Here is a 23,451-nt window from a genome sequence, read left to right as displayed (position 1 = left end):
ACGAGATTTAGAGGTCATTTGTGGTATAGTACGTTACCCTGCATCAGTGCTTCATTGCTCCAAACCACCGCAAGGGGGAGTTAGAGCACTGATTATGCTTTTGGGTCCCAAGGCCTAATGTGTCTCTACCTGACAATGAATGGGCGATTTAAACCAAATAGAAACTGATAATTTTGCACGACTTCAAATTTGAATTTCAATTAACTGAATGATGAGGATGAAGGTATACTGCAGTATGACGCAACTTTTACAGGAAGAACCACTGTCACCAGCATGGCTACCACAGCATTCTGCAGCGATACGCCATCCCATCTGGTTTGCGCTTAGTGGGACTATCATTTGTTTTTCAACAGGACAATGACCCAACACACCTCCAGGCTATGTAAGGTCCAAGATTAGAGTGATGGTGTCACGCCCTGACCTGAGAGAGACGGTTTATTTCTCTATTTTGTTAGGTCAGGGTGTGGAGTGGGCATTCTATGTTTTGTATTTCTTTGTTTTGGGCCGAGTATGGTTCCTAATCAGAGGCAGCTGTCTATCGTTGTCTCTGACTAGGAATCATACTTAGGCAGCCTTTTCCCACCTGTGTTTGTGGGTAGTTGTTTTCTGTTTAGTTTTCTGTACCTGACAGAACTGTTGGCTTGTTTTCGTTTAGTTATTTTGTTCAAGTGTTTCATAGTGGAATAAAATCATGAGCACTCAACACGCTGCACCTTGGTCCCCTCATTACGACAGCCGTTACAGAACTACCCACCACAACTGGATCAAGCAGCGTGCCCGAGAGGAGATGGATTCCTGGTCTCTGGAGGAGTTGCGAGAGAGGATAGACTGGACTCGGGGGCAAGTATTGGAGAGATACAGAAGCCTGCCGGAGAAACACGAGAGGTAACCCCCAATTTTTTGGGGGGGGCACACGGGTAGATTGGCGGAGTCAGGGTTGAGACCTGAGCCAACTCCCCGTGCTTATCGTGGTGAGCATGTGCCTGCTCCTCGCACTCTCCCTCCAGTGCGCCTCCACAGCCCAGTACGTCATGTGCCTGCTCCTCGCACTCTCCCTCCAGTGCACCTCCACGGCCCAGTATACCCTGTGCCAGCTCTGCGCACCCTGTCTCCAGTGCGTCTCCCCAGTCCGGTGAGACCTGTTCCAGCTCCACGTAAGGAGCTTCCAGTGATGATCTATGGTCCGAAGCCTCCAGTGACGATCCATGGCACGAAGCTTCCAGTGATGATCCATGGCCCGGAGCCTGTAGGGATGATTCATGGCATGAAGCCTCCAGTGATAATCCATGGCCCGGAGCCTGTAGGGATAATGCATGGCAAGAAGCCTGTAGGGATGATCCATGACCCGGAGCCTGTAGAGATGATCCATGGCACGAAGCCTCCAGTGATAATCCATGGCCCGGAGCCTCCAGTGATGATCCATGGCACAAAGCCTCCAGTGATGATCCATGGCGCGGAACCTGTAGTGTTGATCCATGGCACGGAGCCTGCAGCGACGGTCCCCAGTCCGGAACCTACAGCGACGCTCTCCAGTCCGGAGCCTTCAGCGACGCCCTCCAGCGACGCCCTCCAGCCCGGAGCCTTCAGCGACGCTCCCCAGTCCGGAGCCTTCAGCGACGCTCCCCAGTCCGGAGCCTCCAGCAACGCTCCCCAGTCCGGAGCCTCCAGCGATGCTCCCCAGTCCGGAGCCTCCAGCGACGCTCCCCAGTCCGTAGCCTCCAGCAACGCTCTGCAGCCTGGAACCTCCTGAGACGGCCTGCAGCCCAGAACCTCCTGAGACGGCCTGCAGCCCGGAACCTCCTGAGACGGCCTGCAGCCCGGAACCTCCTGAGACGGCCTGCAGCCCGGAACCTCCTGAGACGGCCTGCAGCCCGGAACCTCCTGAGACGGCCTGCAGCCCGGAACCTCCTGAGACGGCCTGCAGCCCAGAGTCTCCAGCGACGGCCTGCAGTCCAGAGTCTTCAGCCGCGGTCGGCAGTTCAGGGCCTCCGGCGATGATCCACGGTCTGGTTCCTCCGGCGACACAGAAGCGGGGGGATCAGTGGGTGGAGTGGGGGCTATGCCCCGAACCAGAGCTGCCGCCAAGAATAGATGCCCACCCGGACCCTCCCCTATAGGTTCAGGTTTGCGGCCGGGAGTCCGCACCGTTGGGGGGGGGGGGGGGTACTGTCACGCCCTGACCTGAGAGAGACAGTTTATTTCTCTATTTTGTTAGGTCAGGGGTGGGCCTTCTATGTTTTGTATTTCTTTGTTTTGGGCCGAGTATGGTTCCTAATCAGAGGCAGCTGTCTATCGTTGTCTCTGACTAGGAATCATACTTAGGCAGCCTTTTCCCACCTGTGTTTGTGGGTAGTTGTTTTCTGTTTAGTTTTCTGTACCTGACAGAGCTGTTGGCTTGTTTTCGTTTAGTTATTTTGTTCAAGTGTTTCATAGTGGAATAAAATCATGAGCACTCAACACGCTGCACCTTGGTCCCCTCATTACGACAGCCGTTACAGAACTACCCACCACAACTGGATCAAGCAGCGTGCCCGAGAGGAGATGGATTCTTGGTCTCTGGAGGAGTTGCGAGAGAGGATAGACTGGACTTGGGGGCAAGTATTGGAGAGATACAGAAGCCTGCCGGAGAAACACGAGAGGTAACCCCCAATTCTTTTGGGGGGGCACACGGGTAGATTGGCGGAGTCAGGGTTGAGACCTGAGCCAACTCCCCGTGCTTATCGTGGTGAGCATGTGCCTGCTCTTCGCACTCACCCTCCAGTGCGCCTCCACAGCCCAGTACGTCCTGTGCCTGCTCCTCGCACTCTCCCTCCAGTGCACCTCCACGGCCCAGTATACCCTGTGCCAGCTCTGCGCACCCTGTCTCCAGTGCGTCTCCCCAGTCCGGTGAGACCTGTTCCAGCTCCACGTAAGGAGCTTCCAGTGATGATCTATGGTCCGAAGCCTCCAGTGACGATCCATGGCACGAAGCTTCCAGTGATGATCCATGGCCCGGAGCCTGTAGGGATGATTCATGGCATGAAGCCTCCAGTGATAATCCATGGCCCGGAGCCTGTAGGGATAATCCATGGCAAGAAGCCTGTAGGGATGATCCATGACCCGGAGCCTGTAGAGATGATCCATGGCACGAAGCCTCCAGTGATAATCCATGGCCCGGAGCCTCCAGTGATGATCCATGGCACAAAGCCTCCAGTGATGATCCATGGCGCGGAACCTGTAGTGTTGATCCATGGCACGGAGCCTGCAGCGACGGTCCCCAGTCCGGAACCTACAGCGACGCTCTCCAGTCCGGAGCCTTCAGCGACGCCCTCCAGCGACGCCCTCCAGCCCGGAGCCTTCAGCGACGCTCCCCAGTCCGGAGCCTTCAGCGACGCTCCCCAGTCCGGAGCCTCCAGCAACGCTCCCCAGTCCGGAGCCTCCAGCGATGCTCCCCAGTCCGGAGCCTCCAGCGACGCTCCCCAGTCCGTAGCCTCCAGCAACGCTCTGCAGCCTGGAACCTCCTGAGACGGCCTGCAGCCCAGAACCTCCTGAGACGGCCTGCAGCCCGGAACCTCCTGAGACGGCCTGCAGCCCGGAACCTCCTGAGACGGCCTGCAGCCCGGAACCTCCTGAGACGGCCTGCAGCCCGGAACCTCCTGAGACGGCCTGCAGCCCGGAACCTCCTGAGACGGCCTGCAGCCCAGAGTCTCCAGCGACGGCCTGCAGTCCAGAGTCTTCAGCCGCGGTCGGCAGTTCAGGGCCTCCGGCGATGATCCACGGTCTGGTTCCTCCGGCGACACAGAAGCGGGGGGATCAGTGGGTGGAGTGGGGGCTATGCCCCGAACCAGAGCTGCCGCCAAGAATAGATGCCCACCCGGACCCTCCCCTATAGGTTCAGGTTTGCGGCCGGGAGTCCGCACCGTTGGGGGGGGGGGGGGGTACTGTCACGCCCTGACCTGAGAGAGACAGTTTATTTCTCTATTTTGTTAGGTCAGGGGTGGGCATTCTATGTTTTGTATTTCTTTGTTTTGGGCCGAGTATGGTTCCTAATCAGAGGCAGCTGTCTATCGTTGTCTCTGACTAGGAATCATACTTAGGCAGCCTTTTCCCACCTGTGTTTGTGGGTAGTTGTTTTCTGTTTAGTTTTCTGTACCTGACAGAGCTGTTGGCTTGTTTTCGTTTAGTTATTTTGTTCAAGTGTTTCATAGTGGAATAAAATCATGAGCACTCAACACGCTGCACCTTGGTCCCCTCATTACGACAGCCGTTACAGAACTACCCACCACAACTGGATCAAGCAGCGTGCCCGAGAGGAGATGGATTCTTGGTCTCTGGAGGAGTTGCGAGAGAGGATAGACTGGACTCGGGGGCAAGTATTGGAGAGATACAGAAGCCTGCCGGAGAAACACGAGAGGTAACCCCCAATTCTTTTGGGGGGGCACACGGGTAGATTGGCGGAGTCAGGGTTGAGACCTGAGCCAACTCCCCGTGCTTATCGTGGTGAGCATGTGCCTGCTCTTCGCACTCACCCTCCAGTGCGCCTCCACAGCCCAGTACGTCCTGTGCCTGCTCCTCGCACTCTCCCTCCAGTGCACCTCCACGGCCCAGTATACCCTGTGCCAGCTCTGCGCACCCTGTCTCCAGTGCGTCTCCCCAGTCCGGTGAGACCTGTTCCAGCTCCACGTAAGGAGCTTCCAGTGATGATCTATGGTCCGAAGCCTCCAGTGACGATCCATGGCACGAAGCTTCCAGTGATGATCCATGGCCCGGAGCCTGTAGGGATGATTCATGGCATGAAGCCTCCAGTGATAATCCATGGCCCGGAGCCTGTAGGGATAATCCATGGCAAGAAGCCTGTAGGGATGATCCATGACCCGGAGCCTGTAGAGATGATCCATGGCACGAAGCCTCCAGTGATAATCCATGGCCCGGAGCCTCCAGTGATGATCCATGGCACAAAGCCTCCAGTGATGATCCATGGCGCGGAACCTGTAGTGTTGATCCATGGCACGGAGCCTGCAGCGACGGTCCCCAGTCCAGAACCTACAGCGACGCTCTCCAGTCCGGAGCCTTCAGCGACGCCCTCCAGCGACGCCCTCCAGCCCGGAGCCTTCAGCGACGCTCCCCAGTCCGGAGCCTTCAGCGACGCTCCCCAGTCCGGAGCCTCCAGCGACGCTCCCCAGTCCGGAGCCTCCAGCGATGCTCCCCAGTCCGGAGCCTCCAGCGACGCTCCCCAGTCCGTAGCCTCCAGCAACGCTCTGCAGCCTGGAACCTCCTGAGACGGCCTGCAGCCCAGAACCTCCTGAGACGGCCTGCAGCCCGGAAGCTCCTGAGACGGCCTGCAGCCCGGAACCTCCTGAGACGGCCTGCAGCCCGGAACCACCTGAGACGGCCTGCAGCCCGGAACCTCCTGAGACGGCCTGCAGCCCAGAGTCTCCAGCGACGGCCTGCAGTCCAGAGTCTTCAGCGGCGGTCGGCAGTTCAGGGCCTCCGGCGATGATCCACGGTCTGGTTCCTCCGGCGACACAGAAGCGGGGGGATCAGTGGGTGGAGTGGGGGCTATGCCCCGAACCAGAGCTGCCGCCAAGAATAGATGCCCACCCGGACCCTCCCCTATAGGTTCAGGTTTGCGGCCGGGAGTCCGCACCTTAGGGGGGGGGGGGGGGGTACTGTCACGCCCTGACCTGAGAGAGACAGTTTATTTCTCTATTTTGTTAGGTCAGGGGTGGGCATTCTATGTTTTGTATTTCTTTGTTTTGGGCCGAGTATGGTTCCTAATCAGAGGCAGCTGTCTATCGTTGTCTCTGATTAGGAATCATATTTAGGCAGCCTTTTCCCACCTGTGTTTGTGGGTAGTTGTTTTCTGTTTAGTTTTCTGTACCTGACAGAACTGTTGGCTTGTTTTCGTTTTGTTATTTTGTTCAAGTGTTTCATAGTGGAATAAAATCATGAGCACTCAACAAGCTGCACCTTGATCCCCTCATTACGACAGCCGTTAGAGATGGAGTGCTGCATCAGATCACCTGGTCTCCACAATCACCTGACCTCAACCCAATTGAGATGGTTTGGGATGAGTTGGACCGCAGAGTGAAGGAAAAGCAGCCAACAAGTACTCAGCATATATGGGAACTCCTTCAAGACTGTTGGAAAAGCATTCCAGGTGAAGCTGGTTGAGGGTATGCCAAAAGTGTGCAAAGCTGTCATCAAGGCAAAGGTTGACTACTTTGAAAAATCTCAAATATAAAATATATTTTGATTTGTTTAAAAGTTTTTTGGTTACTATATGATTCCATATATGTTATTTCATAGTTTTGATGTCTTCACTATTATTCTACAATGTAGAAAATAGCAAAAATAAAGAAAAACCCTTGAATGAGTAGGTGTGTCCAAACTTTTGACTGGTACTGTAGAAACACTGGATATTCAGCATTTAAAAAAAACAATATGTTTATTAATTATGAAATGATTAAAAATATGAACAACATTCCACCCATGAGGCCACTAGAGGGCGATTTGGTTATTTGACTGCTGGACAGGGGTACAGAGCAGGTGTTTGTTTCACTGAGAGAGAGAAAATAGAGATGACAAGCAGTGCAATTACCCTACGTTTACAATGTCTGTGTAAAAAGCTAAGAATTAACTTGAAAATATGTACGGCATGCAGTGCAGTGGGGTTCTCTATCCATTTGTCACTTAATGAGGACCTGCTTTCAGCCTCTCGTTTCAATCTACTCAACAATTTCCTGTCTGTCAATCATCAACTAGAATCTGTCTCTTATGCAGTCTGTATATGTGTGTCCGTCTGTCTTCCTGCCTGTCTGTGCGTTTCTTACCACAGGCCCTCTGGGTTTCCACAGATGTCTCTGAGCTGGGGGAGTACTTCCTGCTTCCCTCAGAAAGGTCACTGTCTGAATGACAGATGGAGGGACTGAGAGAGAGAGGGGACAAGTTTCATAAGGGACATAATAGCTAACATTATTTATAATTTGTCTGGGTTTCAAAGCTGTCAGGTACAGGAGTCTATGCTGCCTGAAAATGGACACTTACGAGAAAACAGAGTTGTTGAATATTCTGGACAGGGCAAAGTTAACGTGGCTGACCACATGACTGAGGTGGTCACGTGACTGAAGCCTCAGGGAATAAGTGGACTTGTCCAAGTCTATGACGACCTGCATAGGAAAACAACAACAACATCGTTTCAATGAACAGAGTGATAGACGGACCAGTGATTTTCGGCATGATGCCAGATAACTAACAGTTAATTGCAGTAAATATCCAAGCAGAGTCCCAATTGCTGTAGCTCTACTTACATGAATTAAGATCCTCATACAGTATCTCCATATTGTAGATTAGATTAACTGATTTGATTGATTGCTCAGATGTTGAGATGATGTTGCTAATAGGCCTACTCCATTATAAATCTGTTCAAACAACTAATCCGTTCAAATAAAAGAGGCCACATGGACGATGCACCAACATGGCCATTCAAAACCTCAGTTAATCTGGCATATGTTACTCGCCTGAAACTCTGGGTGACTGTTCATGGCTCGGATCTCCAAGAAGTTAAATGTCACCTCAATCTGTAATAAAATGCACATCTGTTAACATAATGCTGAGAGTTTGGTGTATGGTAAACAGTACCTAATGACATAGTGGTCATGATGGCTACCTTTGTTGGAACCTTGACTGTCAGGAAATAGAGTCTCCATGTTGTGAGGACCTGAGTCAGACGGAGAAACATTAACAAATGACATCCATACTGAGCAAAAGTTCACTGCACATCCAATGCTCTCATGGGTTGCCGTGGTAACGGAGAGGGTGAAACGAGGAGTACTCTCTGTATTCACCTATCGATCTGGGCAGGAATCTTTTCTGCCACAGCGTCATGCTTTGATGGGCTATGCTGTATACCGGGGATGATTGCCTTCTCAGGATGTGTATTAAGATGGTTTATAGAAATGGTCACAACAATAATAGTTCCATAGGGAAGTGATTTAAAAGCACCCACATTCACCCGTCTGCCCGCATACACACACACACCCACGTGTACTGTACACGTACTCACACACATACAATCACCTTCGGCTACAAACACAATCTCTATATACCCTATTCTCATGCTCCTGTCTCCATCTTTTAGAGGAGAGCGAAGAACATTTTGTAAATATTGCTACAGCACAGTATATACTTTTTTTGAAACCGGATAGACAAACAGCAAATATGTTTCAGTTGCTCTCTCCCTCCCTCTCTCTGACTCTCGTCCTCTGCTCTTTTTTCTGCTCCTTCGCTCCTGATCATTTGCTCCTTCATCTCTGATGCCCCCTTTAAACATCTCCCCAAGGAGGGATGGAGGAACATTTTTCTCTTCTGCCTTTCTCTCTCCGGCTATCTTTCTCTGCCTCTCTCTCTCTCTCTCTCATTCAATCTCTCTCTAGAAACACTAACTAGTACAGTATGCCTTCTTAATAAAATGCAGCAATTTAATTGTGGCTATCCCTCTCTTTTGCATTTCGGGGAGAGAGGTGCTTGGTTCTACTCATCAGAGCCAAACACTTGCCGGCAGCCACAACACCCACACGCAACAACAGCAAACCACAACGATAGTATCTGAAGTTACAGAGAGAGAGAGAGAGAGAGAGAGAGAGAGAGAGAGACTCCTGCATTCCACCACTTCAAAGACACTGTCTGAAGGAGTTAATTACAACGTGGGGATTGTATCACATTAACGTGATGAGTTGGGGGGGGGGTATACTGGGTAGGAGGTGGCAGTGGATACAGTGTGTGAGTACTGTACCATATGAGTATATACAAGTAAATCATGCTGATGGTGCAGGAGAGAAGGGGAGACAGTTACCCCCCCCGGGAGAGAAGTCATTATCAAAGTCTTCCTGATCAAAGAGACACGCTGCACACATCATATCATTATGTGTCTGTTTCTGGAGAAAAGATGATGCCTGTCTTTTCTTATTGGCTTGATAAAGGGGGTAAGGCAACTGTTAGACATGAATAAGGTACTTCCAGTACCTGGTTAAATAATTCACAAGCAAGGAAACCAAAGCCTAATTTAAAGTACATGACATGGCCTCAAGCAAACCTGATGGGAGAGGAAGACAAACAATGAAAGAAGAACCTACCAGCCTGAACTTGAACCTACCTTAAAACATTAACCCTCGCTCAGGCTTTATCAGCAAGCCCTACTCTTAACCCAAACCCTTCCCCAAGCTTTACCTTGACCGCTTAAATCCTACTAACCCTCTCCTCAGCCTTAATCTACGCACCACAGAGACCAGAATTCCAGACAGATACCCTACTCTAGTTCAGAGTAAAAAAGGAACCATTTAGCAGAGAGAGATTGGACAGCAAGGATTTAATGGATAACATTGTCCTGGCAGAGAGACATAGTCCCTGAATATCAATGGGTGCACATTGCAAAACTCTTCCAACTCGCCCTATAATGAATCATTAAGCAGTCATCGAGGGAACGACTCCCTGCCAAGGCCTAGTCTGCCCAGCTGGGGGTGTGAGCCCATTGCCTCATCAGCTGGTAGTTTTCAGGAGCACATAAACATGAAAACATTTCAATGCAGTTTGATGTGGAATTGTTAGTACAGTCTCAGTTATTTGGTTGTTCTATTTCTTATACTTTTGCCTGTTTTCTCTACTTACATAGGTTGGGATCTATACACTTAAGAGCTCACTTGCCCAGATGTAGTCCTATAAGCTGGCAGGGCTGCAGCTCCTCTATTGAAGATTTCACATCTTTGCCCCATATTCTCTGATGAAAGCACCCCAGTATCAAAGGCAGAGGTCCGCCCGCGCCTGGCACTGCCTCCACCACCAGGGTCTCACAGAGACAGAGCCTCAAACAGGTCCCTCCCCAAGCTGATGCTCTTACAGACCTCTGTGTCCTACATTGTCCCACCACAATGCACAGACAGGCACAGCCGGTGTGGGGAAGCAGCAGCATATCAACTCAATATATTCATGGCATGTGGCCAGTCTGGCCATAGCTTGTGTTCCGTCTGTAACTGACCATAGTGATTAATTGCACTTCAATACTGCCTATGTTGCATCATGTCTCTCCTAAACCAAGCATCAGGTTTCCATCCGATGTCTTGTGGAGGAATCCTCCACTGCATCAGACTTGTATTGACGTAGTGAGGGACGGAGTAGTACTGTGTGTGGACGGCCTGGAGAACTCCTCTATATCAATAGATCAACAACGATCTATGGGAATACCACCCACTCCGCAGCCAGCGCATCAATATAGCAAATGTTGTTTTCACCAGACGAAGTTCTTCAGATAAAACAGTACTCACCAGTATCCGGTCCTCTGACTTGCCATTTTTGGTGTCAAGCTTAATGCCGCGTATAAACTTGATGGATGACTTGTCAACAATCTTCCTGATACTCTCTGTAAATAGAAAACCATCCCACATGGTCAGATACACACTAATACACGCAACACACGAAGCAAACATTTCACACACACACAAATGACACACATCAGCCAAGTACACAGTACGTCAGAACTGTGAAAGAGAAAAGCTTGATATTTGCGTGTGCAGCCCTTTGGCCATACAACTGAAGACAGACCAACCGTGTCATTAAAAACGTACATCTGGCATTTCATAAACAGAGGGAGATTATCAGAGGATAAAACCATTGAGTCTCCAAAACCGTTGGATCTTACACTAAAAAGTAAATAACAGTACTGTTTTCAATGGCAGGCGCACAGAAATTGCCCAATAAAACAAGGATATGTGAGCGAGGACAGAATGAAGCCATAAAATAGAGAGCATTTTTTTTATATATATGGAAGCCAGAGCTGGAATACAGTACTTGAGGCTGGTGAGACTGGATCGAGACAAAAAACTGCCAGTTTTTTTTCTCCTGTTTGTTGTTGTATTTGTTCCATTACTATCTCTTCATTGTCTTGTATTATGCATACTACAAGCACTTTTGGCTTTTCATTATTGCTCATCTAATAATCCAAATAAACCATCAAACATCTTATTATTATTAATTGTGTGTTTCATAGGCGAAAACCTGCAATCGCATTAATTCTGTTATTAATAAGATTCAGAATACATTGCCAATATTTTTCTTCCCACACAAACTACCTTATGTGCACAACATGACTACTACCAGCAACCACATGGATCCTCTCTTCTCAAGTGAGTCTCAGTCACCGAGGCATTGATGTCACATAGAATCCCAGTCAGAGGTGTAACCCCCCCCCCGCCAGACACCTGCAGATAACCTGGCTTGGCCTGAGGACATCCCCTCACAGACAGACAGGCACACTGACATAGAGAGTCACCATCAGAGAGACAGGGGCGAGGCTAAAGAGGAGGACACGAGGAGAGGGTGAGATGGTGAGATGGTGAAAGGTATTAGATTATGGATAACCAACCATCCAAAGCCCTGAATGTGCTGTACTTCACTCGCGACTAATGCATGGTCAAATAAGAGAATGCTGCTGAGTCTGATTGTTCTGACAGGATCGTTAGAGTAATGTTCTGATAATGATGATGAAGAAGATGATGATCTGAACACCATGATGACTGTTTAAACATAGATGGCGTTTTGGCTCTGGCCACCTGGAGTCTGCTGCTATATAGCTGTCTATCTGAGGCAGAGTGAAGTGGCTGGCAGGTAGGTGAGTGGATTGAAAGGCAGGGATTCCACTGAATTAATTATCACAGTGTGGTTAATAGAGCCATTAGGAATAATTATCGCAGCAGAGACTCCCTGCAAACGCGAGCATGTGTGTGTGGTGTTGGTTAGAGGGTGAGAGAATATGTGTGTAGCTAGGTAGGTAGGCCAAAGCGTGTGTGCGAGCGTGTGTGTGATGTAGGTGTGAGCGTGCGTGAGCGTGCGTGTGGCCTGATGGTGTGAGTTTTTGAGACGTAAGCTTGTGTCAACTCAATGGCAGCCTCATCATCTGAGAATTCTACTAATGAGAAGTGTAGCATACAGTGTCCATGTCTGGCTTGTCAATAAAGGAAAGTGAAGAATACATGCAAATTGTTGGCAAGAAAATGCATGCTGCTCCCCCTCGCTATCTTTCACAATCACTCACTCACACACTCTATCTCTCTCTCTCTCTCTCTGTCACTCACACACACACACACACAGCAGACAAAGAAAAACCATGCTCACTGCCAACACGCTGAGAGGGTAACAATTCCTATTCTTACAACCTGGTATGAATTTCTGAATGCAGATCACACCATAAGCGACTAAACCCACGCGTGATGCACACGATGATTTTCACAACGCCCCTTTTCCTATGGCCCAGGCCTGGGGATTTTACATGATCTGCCTGCTGTGCTTTTATCCTAAATCCCGTGCAAGCAGGATGTCTTTGCTTTACATAATTGTCGAACTTTAAATGCTCAAATAATGCAAAGCACGTTTAGCCTAGATGATGACATATAAAGAATGACACACAAAGCTTGGTGGCACTAGCATATATGAAAGAGGTGTTGCTTATAAACCCCCCAATGCGCCTGTTCAGTCGCAGACTGGGAAAAGCCAGAATCCGTACACGTTACAGATGGTGATGATCGAGATAATGGGAATAGGAATAATGTTGAAATGTTTCCCTACCTGTAATATCCCTGCTCACACTGACGAAACAAGAGGCAGTTATGTCTTTAGATGCCATGTCTCTTCTTCCTCTATCGCCGCCCCTTTTCCTTTCGCAATAATGGACCGAACGGATTGCTTCTCTCGGAAGCATACCACCATCTGACTGCTGCTAAACCCGCTCTCAGAGAATAGTTTAATGTGCCAACGTGAGAGAGCGCGCAGCGGTGGAAGGGAGGAGGAGAGTTGGAAAGAGACAATTGAAAGAATAGGAGATACAGTGGGCTATAAGATTTACTAATACTGATCAATAGATGATGAGGAGGATAGTGATGCTACTGATAGAAAAGGCGGTGACACGTTTCAACACAATTATGCTACGGATGGAAAACTAGTGGTAATATATGGCTTCCAAATCAGAGGTTGCTGTATGTTATGGGGACACTATTTTCAAGCCACTTAGATACAAGTGGATTTTCGTAGCAGGTTAGGAGAACATTTTTGCTAACCCTAACGCTTTCCTAACCTTGACCTCAGTCTCCTAACCTGCTACATTAATTAAACTAACCTGCTAGAAAAAGTCATTTCGGGATCGAAGAGGGGTGAAAAGAGTGCTTCCCGTATGTTATTCCAACACCTCCGGGATGGCGGGACCATACCATAGCATAGATATTAAGGGACCACACACACACACACACCACACACACCAAAATAGGGTCAGCCGCAGTGGAGCGCCCCTGGAACAGTTTAGGGGTTAAGTGTCTTGCACAACAGTAGTGGATGTTACTAATAATCTTTAGCTATTTTAGTCCTGGCCCCAGAACATGGATTAAACGTCCCTCAAAATCTATCTGACATGACCCATTGTCACTTTTAAAGACACACTTTGATATCTAATATTAAACTCAACCTAACAAAATGTAATAGTTTGTGTGTTTGTATCGTTTGTATGCTTGTATGACACACTTTGACATCTAAGATTTTAAACACCTGCCAACAACATGTAATATATTTAGAATTTATATTTGTATGTTTGTTTATCTCCTGATCTTGACAAAACAACTTTTGTTATGTAATAATCATGAGAAAATTGTATTTTGATCTCAACAAAACAACTCAAAACAACTTGTGATCATAAAGTGGGAATAATTGTTTTAGTCATATGTCCTCTGGACTTCCTTAGCGGAAGCTCCAGTGCATCTATCATTTTCTCCTGCTTATTACATAACAAAAGTTGTTTTGTCAAGATCAGGAGATAAACAAACATACAAATATAAATTCAAAATATATGACATTTTGTTAGCAGGTGTTTAATCTTAGATGTCAAAGTGTGTCATACAAGCAGCTCAGTACTTTTCTGTTTTCAGCCTTACTCAGTGAGTCAATTGGACTGTAGGAGTCTGTATACAGGGCAGCTATAGGCACACAGTATGATATTGATCCTGTTGGCAATTACAGGCCTTGTCGGTATAGCTAACCATCTTTACATCCATCAATATATGCTACAAATTGACACAACAGATAGAGAGAACGACAGACAGAGAGAGATTGAGGGAGAAGGAGAGATTTCTTAGGTTTTTAATTGTGTACCACAGTAATGATATAGATATAATTCATTTCCTCTCCTTCACTGTCATTCTGGGTGAGCTCCTCAACATTTTCATTCCCTCATTGAATGATTATAATTATGACTAGTTCATATAAATCTCAATGATCAAATATAGGAATATAATGTGCATGATGCTATAACCCTGTCTTAATTTGAAATGAGGACCTAATTGCAGTAACTCATTTTGTTTTAGACTTTGTAATCATTTTGAAAGATTTTTATTGTCATTTTGTTTGATAATTGTTTGAATATGTTTATTGTAGCCTATTTGGTTGACACTGGGGCTCTCACATTGTATCTTTATGTAATGTGAGGAGAACGGGGTAAGATGCTGCTCTAGAGAGAGCATGTTTAGATTGGTGTATTTGAGTGCAGTGTTTTATCTAGACTATCTGCCCACTAAAGCCCCAGTGCATCTATATACACTATCTACTCCTGTATTATTCATGCCCTAAGCTCCATGACCATGACTGGTGGTTGAGTGGAGTTGCTGTGAAGGGAAGGATCAGAAATGGCTGGAGCGCGTCTCTCTCTCCAGCGCCGCAACCCCATGGCTCTTCAGAGGGTGGTGCAGTCAGCCCAACGCATCACCGGGGTCACATTGCCTGCCCTCCAGGACATCTACAGCACCCGGTGTCATAGGAAGGCCAAGAAGATCATCAAGGACCTCAGCCACCCGAGCCACGCCCTGTTCACCCTGCTACCATCTAGCAGACGGAGACAGTACAGGTGTATCAAAGCCGGGACAGAGAGACTGAAAAACAGCTTCTATCTCCAGGCCATCAGACTGTTGAACAAACATCACTAGCCGGCCACTGCCCGGTACCCTGCCTTGAACTTGAATCACTGTTACTAGCCAGCTACCACCCGGTACTCCACCCTGTACCTTAGGTTCTGCTGCCCCATGTACAGTATAGAGACATTGTACACTGGTCACTTTAACAGTGTTTACATACTGTTTAACCCACTTTATACACTACCGTTCAAAAGTTTGGGGTCACTTAGAAATGTCCTTGTTTTTGAAAGAAAAGCACATTTTTTGTCCATTACAATAACATGACATTGATCAGAAAACAGTGTAGACATTGTTAATTTTGTAAATGACTATTGTAGCTGGAAATGGCAGATTATTTTATGGAATATCAACATAAGCGTACAGAGGCCCATTATCTGCAACCTTCACTCCTGTGTTCCAATGCCATGTTGTGTCAGCTAATCCAAGAAGGCCAGCATCACGGAGTCACCTCTTCACTGTTAACTTTGAGACTGGTGTTTTGCAGGTACTATTTAACGAAGCTGCCATTTGAGGACTTGTGAGGCGTCTGTTTCTCAAACTAGACACTTTAATGTACTTGTCCTCTTGCTCAGTTGTGCACTGGGGCCTCCGATTCCTTTTTCTATTATGGTTAGAGCCAGTTTGCACTGTTCTGTGAAGGGAGTAGTACACAGTGTTGTACGAGATCTTCAGTTTCTTGGCAATTTCTCGCATGTAATAGTCTTCATTTCTCAGAACAAGAATAGACGGACGAGTTTCAGAAGAAAGTTATTTGTTTCTGGATATTTTGAGCCTGTAATCGAACCCACATATGCTGATGCTCCAGATAATCAATTTGTCTAAAGATGGCCAGTTTTATTGGTTCTTTAATCAGAACAAAAGTTTTCAGCTGTGCTAACATAACTGCAAAAGGGGTTTCAAATGATCAATTAGCCTTTTAAATGATAAACTTGGATTAGCTAACACAACGTGCCATTGGAACACAGGAGTGATGGTTGCTGATATGGGCCTCTGTACGCCTATGAAGATATTCCATAAAAAATCTGCTGTTTCCAGCTACAATAGTCATTTACAACATTAACAATGTCTACGCTGTATTTCTGATCAATTTGATGCTATTTTAATGGACAAAAATGAGCTTTACTTTCAAAAACAAGGGAATTTCTAAGTGACCCCAAACTTTTGAACGGTAGTGTATGCATATACTGTATTCTAGTCATTGCTCATCCTGTACAATGGCAGCCTTGTAGGGAAACTAAAGGAGAGAGATGCTGCTTATAAACACGGCAAGGTGACCGGGGACAATAGTATGGTTAAACAGTACAAATATGACCTCTGCAGATCGATCAAGATGGCGAAAAACAACTATAGGGACAAAGTGGAGGAGCAATTCAGCGGGTGGGACACATGGTGTATGTGGCAGGGGCTCCTAATGATCATGGATTACAAACAGAAAGCCAGCCACATCGTGGACACCAACGCCACCCTACCGGACGAGTGAAACACTTTTTTCTCACGCTTCGAGCACAATGACAACTTTGAGTGGACGAGGAGAGCCCCTGAGGACAACAAGGGCTACGTACTTACGGTCTCCATGGAGGACATGTGTAAGTCATTCAAACGTGTTGACCCTCCCAAGGCTGCTGACCCAGACGGCATCCCTATCCACGCCCTCAGAGCATGTGCAGACCTCCCTATGCAACTGGGTCCTTGACTTCCTGACGGGCCGCCCCCAGGTGGTGTAGATAGGCAACATTACCTCCTCGACACCAATTCTCAACACGGGGTCCCATAAGGGTGCGTCCTCAGTCCCCTCCTGTATTTCCTGTATACCCACGACTGTGTGGCCTCACACAGTTCCAACTCCATCATCAAGTTCACTGACGATATGACAGTAGTAGGAGTACCAACAATGAGACAGCCTACAGGGAGGAGGTAGTCACTCTGACGGCATGGTGCCAGGTTAACAACCTCTCCATCAACGTCAGAAAATAAGTTGATTGTGGACTTCATGAGGAACCAGGCTGAGCATGCCCCCATCCTCATCAACGGGGCTGCCGTGGACACGGTCAAAAACCTCAAGTTCCTTGGCGTACACATCTCTGAGGAGCTGAAAAGCTCAAACCACACAGACACCTTGGTGAAGAAGGCACGACGGCAACTATTTAATCTCAGGAACATAAAGAAATTAGTCCTGGCACTGAGGGCCCTCACAGCAGTGTTGTGTTCGAGATCACCTAAAGACCGATTCAAGACAAAGATCGGTGCAAATCGAGTCCGAGTCAAGACCAAGACTGGAGGAGGGCCGAGACCGAGTCAAAACTGAGACCAGAAACATGCAAGTCCATTTCAAGACCATGTCGTACTGTAATTTTGTCAAATCACACCATAATAAGAGTTCAAAATGTCCAGTATTTCTGTGGTCATATTTCAGAACAACAAATGGATTCTTTAGACATTCAGAATAGTGAAAAAGTACATGCTGAGGGAAAATAGAGCCACTCTACAAATTATTACTAATCCAAACACAGTGGTGAACACTGGGCCTTCTACACTTTCAGAGAAGGGCTAAGGATTTATAAAATATAAATTATAATAATATAATAATAATAATGATAATGATATTAGGTTTTCTGATTTAATCTCTTCAGTTTTTGTTGGAAAGGGACGGGTTAACACTGAAGAGATTTTTCATTTCTTGTCTCTTGGGAGAAAGATCTAGCTAGCTAAGTAAGCCATTGGCTATCAGAAGCTAGATAAAGGCATCTGCCATTCAACTTAATTAGGGCAACATTTTGGAGTGACAATTGTTTCAACTAGACTCAATAACAACAATGGAATCAACCAATCACATTTTGACTTAATGGGTGGGACCGTTTTTACAATGAGGTATGGAAACTTCTACCTTCTTGAAGGCCAACAGGTCAATGCGCAATAGCGAGCAGTAGTTTTCCCACGGTCTAGTTAGTTAGCTTTTGTTGACAGCTAGTTTGCAGCAGCTGCAGCAGGTGTTATCAAAGAGAATGTTGTTGCTAATTTGTTAGCTTCTCCCTTTTCAAGAATAACTTCCAACAAGAAGTTCAGTTTCAAATGATCATCTGGTAAGTGGAACTGTGCGTTCCTGGTGTAACTCGGGCAGTTGTTGTTGCCATCCTCTACCTGTCCAGCAGGTGTGATGTTTGGATGTGCCGATCCTGTGCAGGTGTTGTTACACGTGGTCTGCCACTTCGAGGACGATCAGCTGTCCGTCCTGTCTCCCTGTAGCTCTGTCTTAGGCGTCTCACAGTACGGACAGTGCAATTTATTGCTCTGGCCACATCTGCAGTCCTCATGCCTCCTTGCAGCATGCCTAAGGCACGTTCACACAGATGAGCAGGGACCCTGGGCATCTTTCTTTTGGTGTTTTTCAGGCAGTAGAAAGGCCTCTTTAGTGTCCTAAGTTTTCATAACTGTGACCTTAATTGCCTACCGTCTGTAAGCTGTTAGTGTCTTAACGACCGTTCCACAGGTGCATGTTCATGAATTGTTTATGGTTCATTGAGCAAGCATGGGAAACAGTGTTTAAGCCCTTTACAATGAAGATCTGTGAAGTTATTTGGATTTTTACGAGTTATCTTTGAAAGACAGGGTCCTGAAAAAGGGACGTTTCTTTTTTTTGATGAGTTTATGTTGTAGATTATGCCTCGATCACACTGACAGTGTTATTGCGCAAAATAGTATGCAGCATCATCTAGATATGTGTGCAACAAAAATTCAACATTCCCCTTCTGCTACCATTTCTGTCAAACCGTACAGTTTGATGCATGCGTTCGATAAATCCAACATATCCGCCACACATAACACACTGTAACTGCCTCTGCAACTGCCTCTGATCCAAGACCAACTCAGTTAATCCCTACCATTGTGACAATGAGTTGTCATAATGCTACATCAAATGTACATGATCTTAGGGGCATTGGCAAACGCAATGTAAGTAATTTAATTTATGTACCCCTAATTTCACCAAATACATCTGTTTATCCTACAGCTGTTGTAAGCAGTAATCATGAACCTATAAACCAGAGTTACACTGTTAGCACTGAGGCGATGTGTAATAGTAGGAATACTACTTTATGCAGCTCACCCTGCACTATCAGCTCCAATGTAAATAACATGAGTTAGTCTACCCCTGATAAGCTTCCCAGTAAAGCATTAAAAACAATCAAGCAACCCAGAAAAGGGCTAAAAATAGCTAATATTAACATATGTAGCCTAAGAAACAAGGTCCATGAAGTCAATAACTTGCTTGTAACAGATGACATTCATTTTCTGACTATCTCTGAAACTCACTTAGATAATATCTTGGTAGCAATACATGGTGATACAGTGGTAGCAATACATGGTTATAACATGGTTATAACATCTACCGAAAAGACAGAAATGCCAACGGTGGTGTTGCGGTCTATATTCAGAAACACATTCCTGTAAAGCTTAGAGACAATCTAATGTTAAATACTGTTGAAGTAATATGGCTACAGGTTCATCTGACTCACCTAAAGCCCATTCTTGTGGGAAGCTACTATAGACCACTAAGTGCAAAGAGTCAGAATCTGGATAATATATGTGAAATGCTTGATAATGTATGTGATATCAACAGAGAAGTATATTTTCTGGGTGATTTATATTGACTGATTTATATTGACTGGTTATCATCAAGCTGCCCACTTAGGAAAAAACTTCAAACTGTAACCAGTGGTTGTCAGTCAACTTACCAGGGCAGTTACAAACAGCACAGGAATGAAATCATCAACATGTATTGATCACATCTTTACTAATGCTGCAGATATTTGCTTTAAAGCAGTATCTAAATCCATAGGATGTAGTGATCACAATATAATAGCCATATAACCAACATTCCAAAGGCTTGGCCTAATATAGTGTATAAGAGGTCATACAATACGTTTTGTAGTGGTGTTGATGATGTAAAGAATATTTGCTGGTCTGTGGTGTGTAATGAGAAGCAACCAAACACTGCACTTGACGCATTTATGAAACTACTTAATCCAGTTAATAAGCACGCACCCATTAAGAAAATGACTGTAAAAACTGTTAAATCCCCTTGGATTGATGAAGAATTGAACAATTGTATGGTGGAGAGGGATGAGGCAAAAGGTATGGCAATTAAGTCTGGCAGACCAACTAATTGGCAAACGTACTGCAAATTAAGAAATCATGTGACTAAACTAAAGAAAAATAAAAATAAACTACAGTATGAAACAAAGATAAATTATATAAAGAATGATCGCAAAAAGCTTTGGAGCACCTTAAATGACATTCTGGGAAGAAAAAACAACTCGGCTCCTTCATTCCTTGAATCAGATGGCTCATTCATCACAAAGCCCACTGATATTGCAAACTACTTTAATTACTTTTTCATTGGCAAGATAAGCAAACTTAGGGATGACATACTAGCAACAAACGCTGACACTGCACATCCAAGTATATCGGACCAAATTATGAAAGACAAGAATTGTACTTTTGAATTCCGTAAAGTCAGTGGGGAAGAGGTGAAAAAAGTATTGTTGTCTATCAACAATGACAAGCCACCATGGTCTGACAATCTGGATGGAAAATTACTGAGGATAATAGCAGACGATATTGCCACTCCTATTTGACACATCATCAATTTAAGCCTAATAGAGAGCATGTGCCCTCAGGCCTGGATGGAAGCTAAAGTAATTCTGCTACTCAAGAATAGTAAAGCCCTCTTTACTGGCTCAAATAGCCGACCAATTAGCCTTTTACCAACCCTTAGTAAACTTCTGGGAAAAATTGTGTTTGACCAGATACAATGCTATTTCACAGTAAACAAATTGACAACAGAATTTCAGTATGCTTATAGGGACGGACACTCAACAAGCACAGCACTTACACAAATGACTGATGATTGGCTGAGAGAAATTGATGATAAAATGATTGTGGGGGCTGTCTTGTTAGACTTTTAACATTATCGATCATAGTCTGCTGCTGGAAAAATGTATGTGTTATGGCTTTACACCCCCTGCTATAATGTGGATAAAGAGTTACTTGTCTAATAGAACACAGAGGGTGTTCTTTAATGGAAGCCTCTCAAATATAATCCAGTTAGAATCAGGAATTCCCCAGGGTAGCTGTTTAGGCCCCTTGCTTTTTACATTTTTTACTAACGACATGCCACTGACTTTGAGTAAAGCCAGAGTGTCTATGTATGCGAATGACTCAACACTATACACATCAGCTACTACAGCGACTGAAATGACTGCAACACTCAACAAAGAGCTGAAGTTAGTTTCAGAGTGGGTGGCAAGGAATAAGTTAGAACCAAATATTTCTAAAACTAAAAGCATTGTATTTGGAACAAAACACCCACTAAACCCTAAACCTCAACTAAATCTTCTAATAAATAATGTGGAAATTGAGCAAGTTGAGATGACTAAACTGCTTGGAGTAACCGTAGATTGTAAACTGTCATGGTCAAAACATAATGATGCAGTAGTAGCTAAGATGGGGAGAAGTCTGTCTATAATAAAGCAATGCTCTGCCTTCTTAACAACATTATCAACAAGACAGGTCCTACAGGCCCTAGTTTTGTCGCACCTTGACTACTGTTCAGTCGTGTCGTCAGGTGCCACAAAAAAGGACTTAGGAAAATTGCAATTGGCTCAGAACAGGGTAGCACGGCTGGCCCTTGGTGTAACGGGCGTCGTAAGGATTAGACCAAGGTGCAGTGGGAACGTGTATACTCATCTGCTTTATTAAATCAAAAGAAGGAAAAACAAACAAATCACGTATACAAAACAACGAACGACACTAAACAGTCCTGTCAGGTGCACAGACACAAAACAGGAAACAACTACCCACAAACCCCCATAGCACAAACACCCCTATACATAGGACCTTCAATCAGAGGCAACGAGGAACAGCTGCCTCCAATTGAAGGTCAATCAACAAACCCTAAACATAGAAGTAGAAAACTAGACTGAACATAGAAAAACACTAACCTAGAACATAGACCAAAACCCCTGGAACACTCTAAACAAACATCCCTCTTACATGATAACATAGCCCAACAAACCCCGAACCACATAAAACAAACACCCCCTGCCACGTCCTGACCAAACTACAATAACAAATAACCCCTTTACTGGTCAGCACGTGACACTTGGATGTACACAGAGAGCTAATATTGATAATATGCATGTCAATTTCTCCTGGCTGAAAGTGGAGGAGAAATTGACTTCATCACTACTTTTATTTATGAGAGGTATTGACATGTTAAATGCACTGAGCTGTCTGTCTAAACTACTGGCACACAACTTGGACACCCATGCATACCCAACAAGACATGTCACAAAAGGTCTCTTCACAGTCCCAAAGTCCAGAACAGACTATGAGAGGCACACAATAGTACATAGAGCCATGACTACATGGAACTCTATTCAATATCAAGTAACTGACGCAAGCAGTAAAATTAGATTTAAAAAAAACAGATAAAAAAACACCTTATGGAACAGCGGGGACTGTGAAGCAACACAAACATTGGCACAGACACATGCATACACACACACACACACACACACACACACACACACACACACACACACACACACACACACACACACACACACACACACACACACACACACACACACACACACACACATGGATTTAGTACTGTAGATATGGGATAGTGGTGGAGTAGGGGCCTGAGGGCACACAGTGTGTTGTGAATTATGTGACTGTATTGTAATGTTTTTAAAATTGTATAAACTGCCTTAATTCTGTTAGACCCCAGGAAGAGTAGCTGCTGCATTGGCAGCAGCTAATGGGAATCCATAATAAATACAAATACAAATACAAACACAATGCTGCAAGGCAAATGCAGTGTACCATTGGAAATTAATGTACTTCTGGTGTACCAAAATACATTGACCCTGTCGGTGTGATCGAGGCATTAGACACTATTTTACATCATCTCAGGTGTTTGCGTTGTGCCTGCCATTAATTGAGACATAGCATTCTCTTGTCGTGTTGGCGGATATGAATAACATTGAAATGTCCACTTTCAAATGGTACCACAAAGATGATTGGAGGTCCACACATGAGAGAATGATGACTTGAGTTGGAATATCCATTGTTTTAAATTAATCTGTCAATCTCCCAAAACCTATTGAAATCATAGAAATATGGACAATATAAAATACATTCCCATTCATGTTGACATTCGACGGTGGGTGGAATTAAATTTAATTAAAATGTCAATGGTGTTACCAGCTAAATTGCAGTCTCTGAAGGGATAGGTCCTTTCTATGAATTATATTTCTATGATTGAAATGGCACCCACCCTGTATTAAAGAGTATGGTATGTCTCATCTGATGGCGGACACAACACAAAAAGCTCAGACAATGTAAAATAGGGTCTATGCTACAACATATGTGAAAATGAGACAAATCTGAGTTCATACATTTTCAGATT

At 45.6% G+C, this 23,451-nt stretch overlaps 1 protein-coding gene across 1 annotated transcript in view; it reads right to left on the bottom strand.

The window, feature by feature from the left end:
- LOC115192368 (capping protein, Arp2/3 and myosin-I linker protein 3) overlaps positions 1–12,756 on the bottom strand; it is a 53,992-nt gene extending 41,236 nt beyond the window's left edge. Inside the window, exons 1-6 of the mRNA XM_029750777.1 lie at positions 12,595–12,756; positions 10,299–10,393; positions 7,649–7,699; positions 7,500–7,559; positions 7,027–7,148; positions 6,813–6,907 (exon numbers count right to left, since the gene is read on the bottom strand). Of these exons, the coding sequence (XP_029606637.1) occupies positions 6,813–6,907; positions 7,027–7,148; positions 7,500–7,559; positions 7,649–7,699; positions 10,299–10,393; positions 12,595–12,727 (556 nt within the window). The 5' untranslated portion in view covers positions 12,728–12,756. The remainder of the gene's footprint in view (positions 1–6,812; positions 6,908–7,026; positions 7,149–7,499; positions 7,560–7,648; positions 7,700–10,298; positions 10,394–12,594) is intronic.
- Positions 12,757–23,451: the final 10,695 nt, after the last annotated feature.

This window comes from Salmo trutta, chromosome 4 (genome assembly GCF_901001165.1).
Source record: "Salmo trutta chromosome 4, fSalTru1.1, whole genome shotgun sequence".
In the NCBI taxonomy this organism is placed as follows: domain Eukaryota; kingdom Metazoa; phylum Chordata; class Actinopteri; order Salmoniformes; family Salmonidae; genus Salmo; species Salmo trutta.
This window is presented reverse-complemented; position numbering and strand designations above follow the sequence as displayed.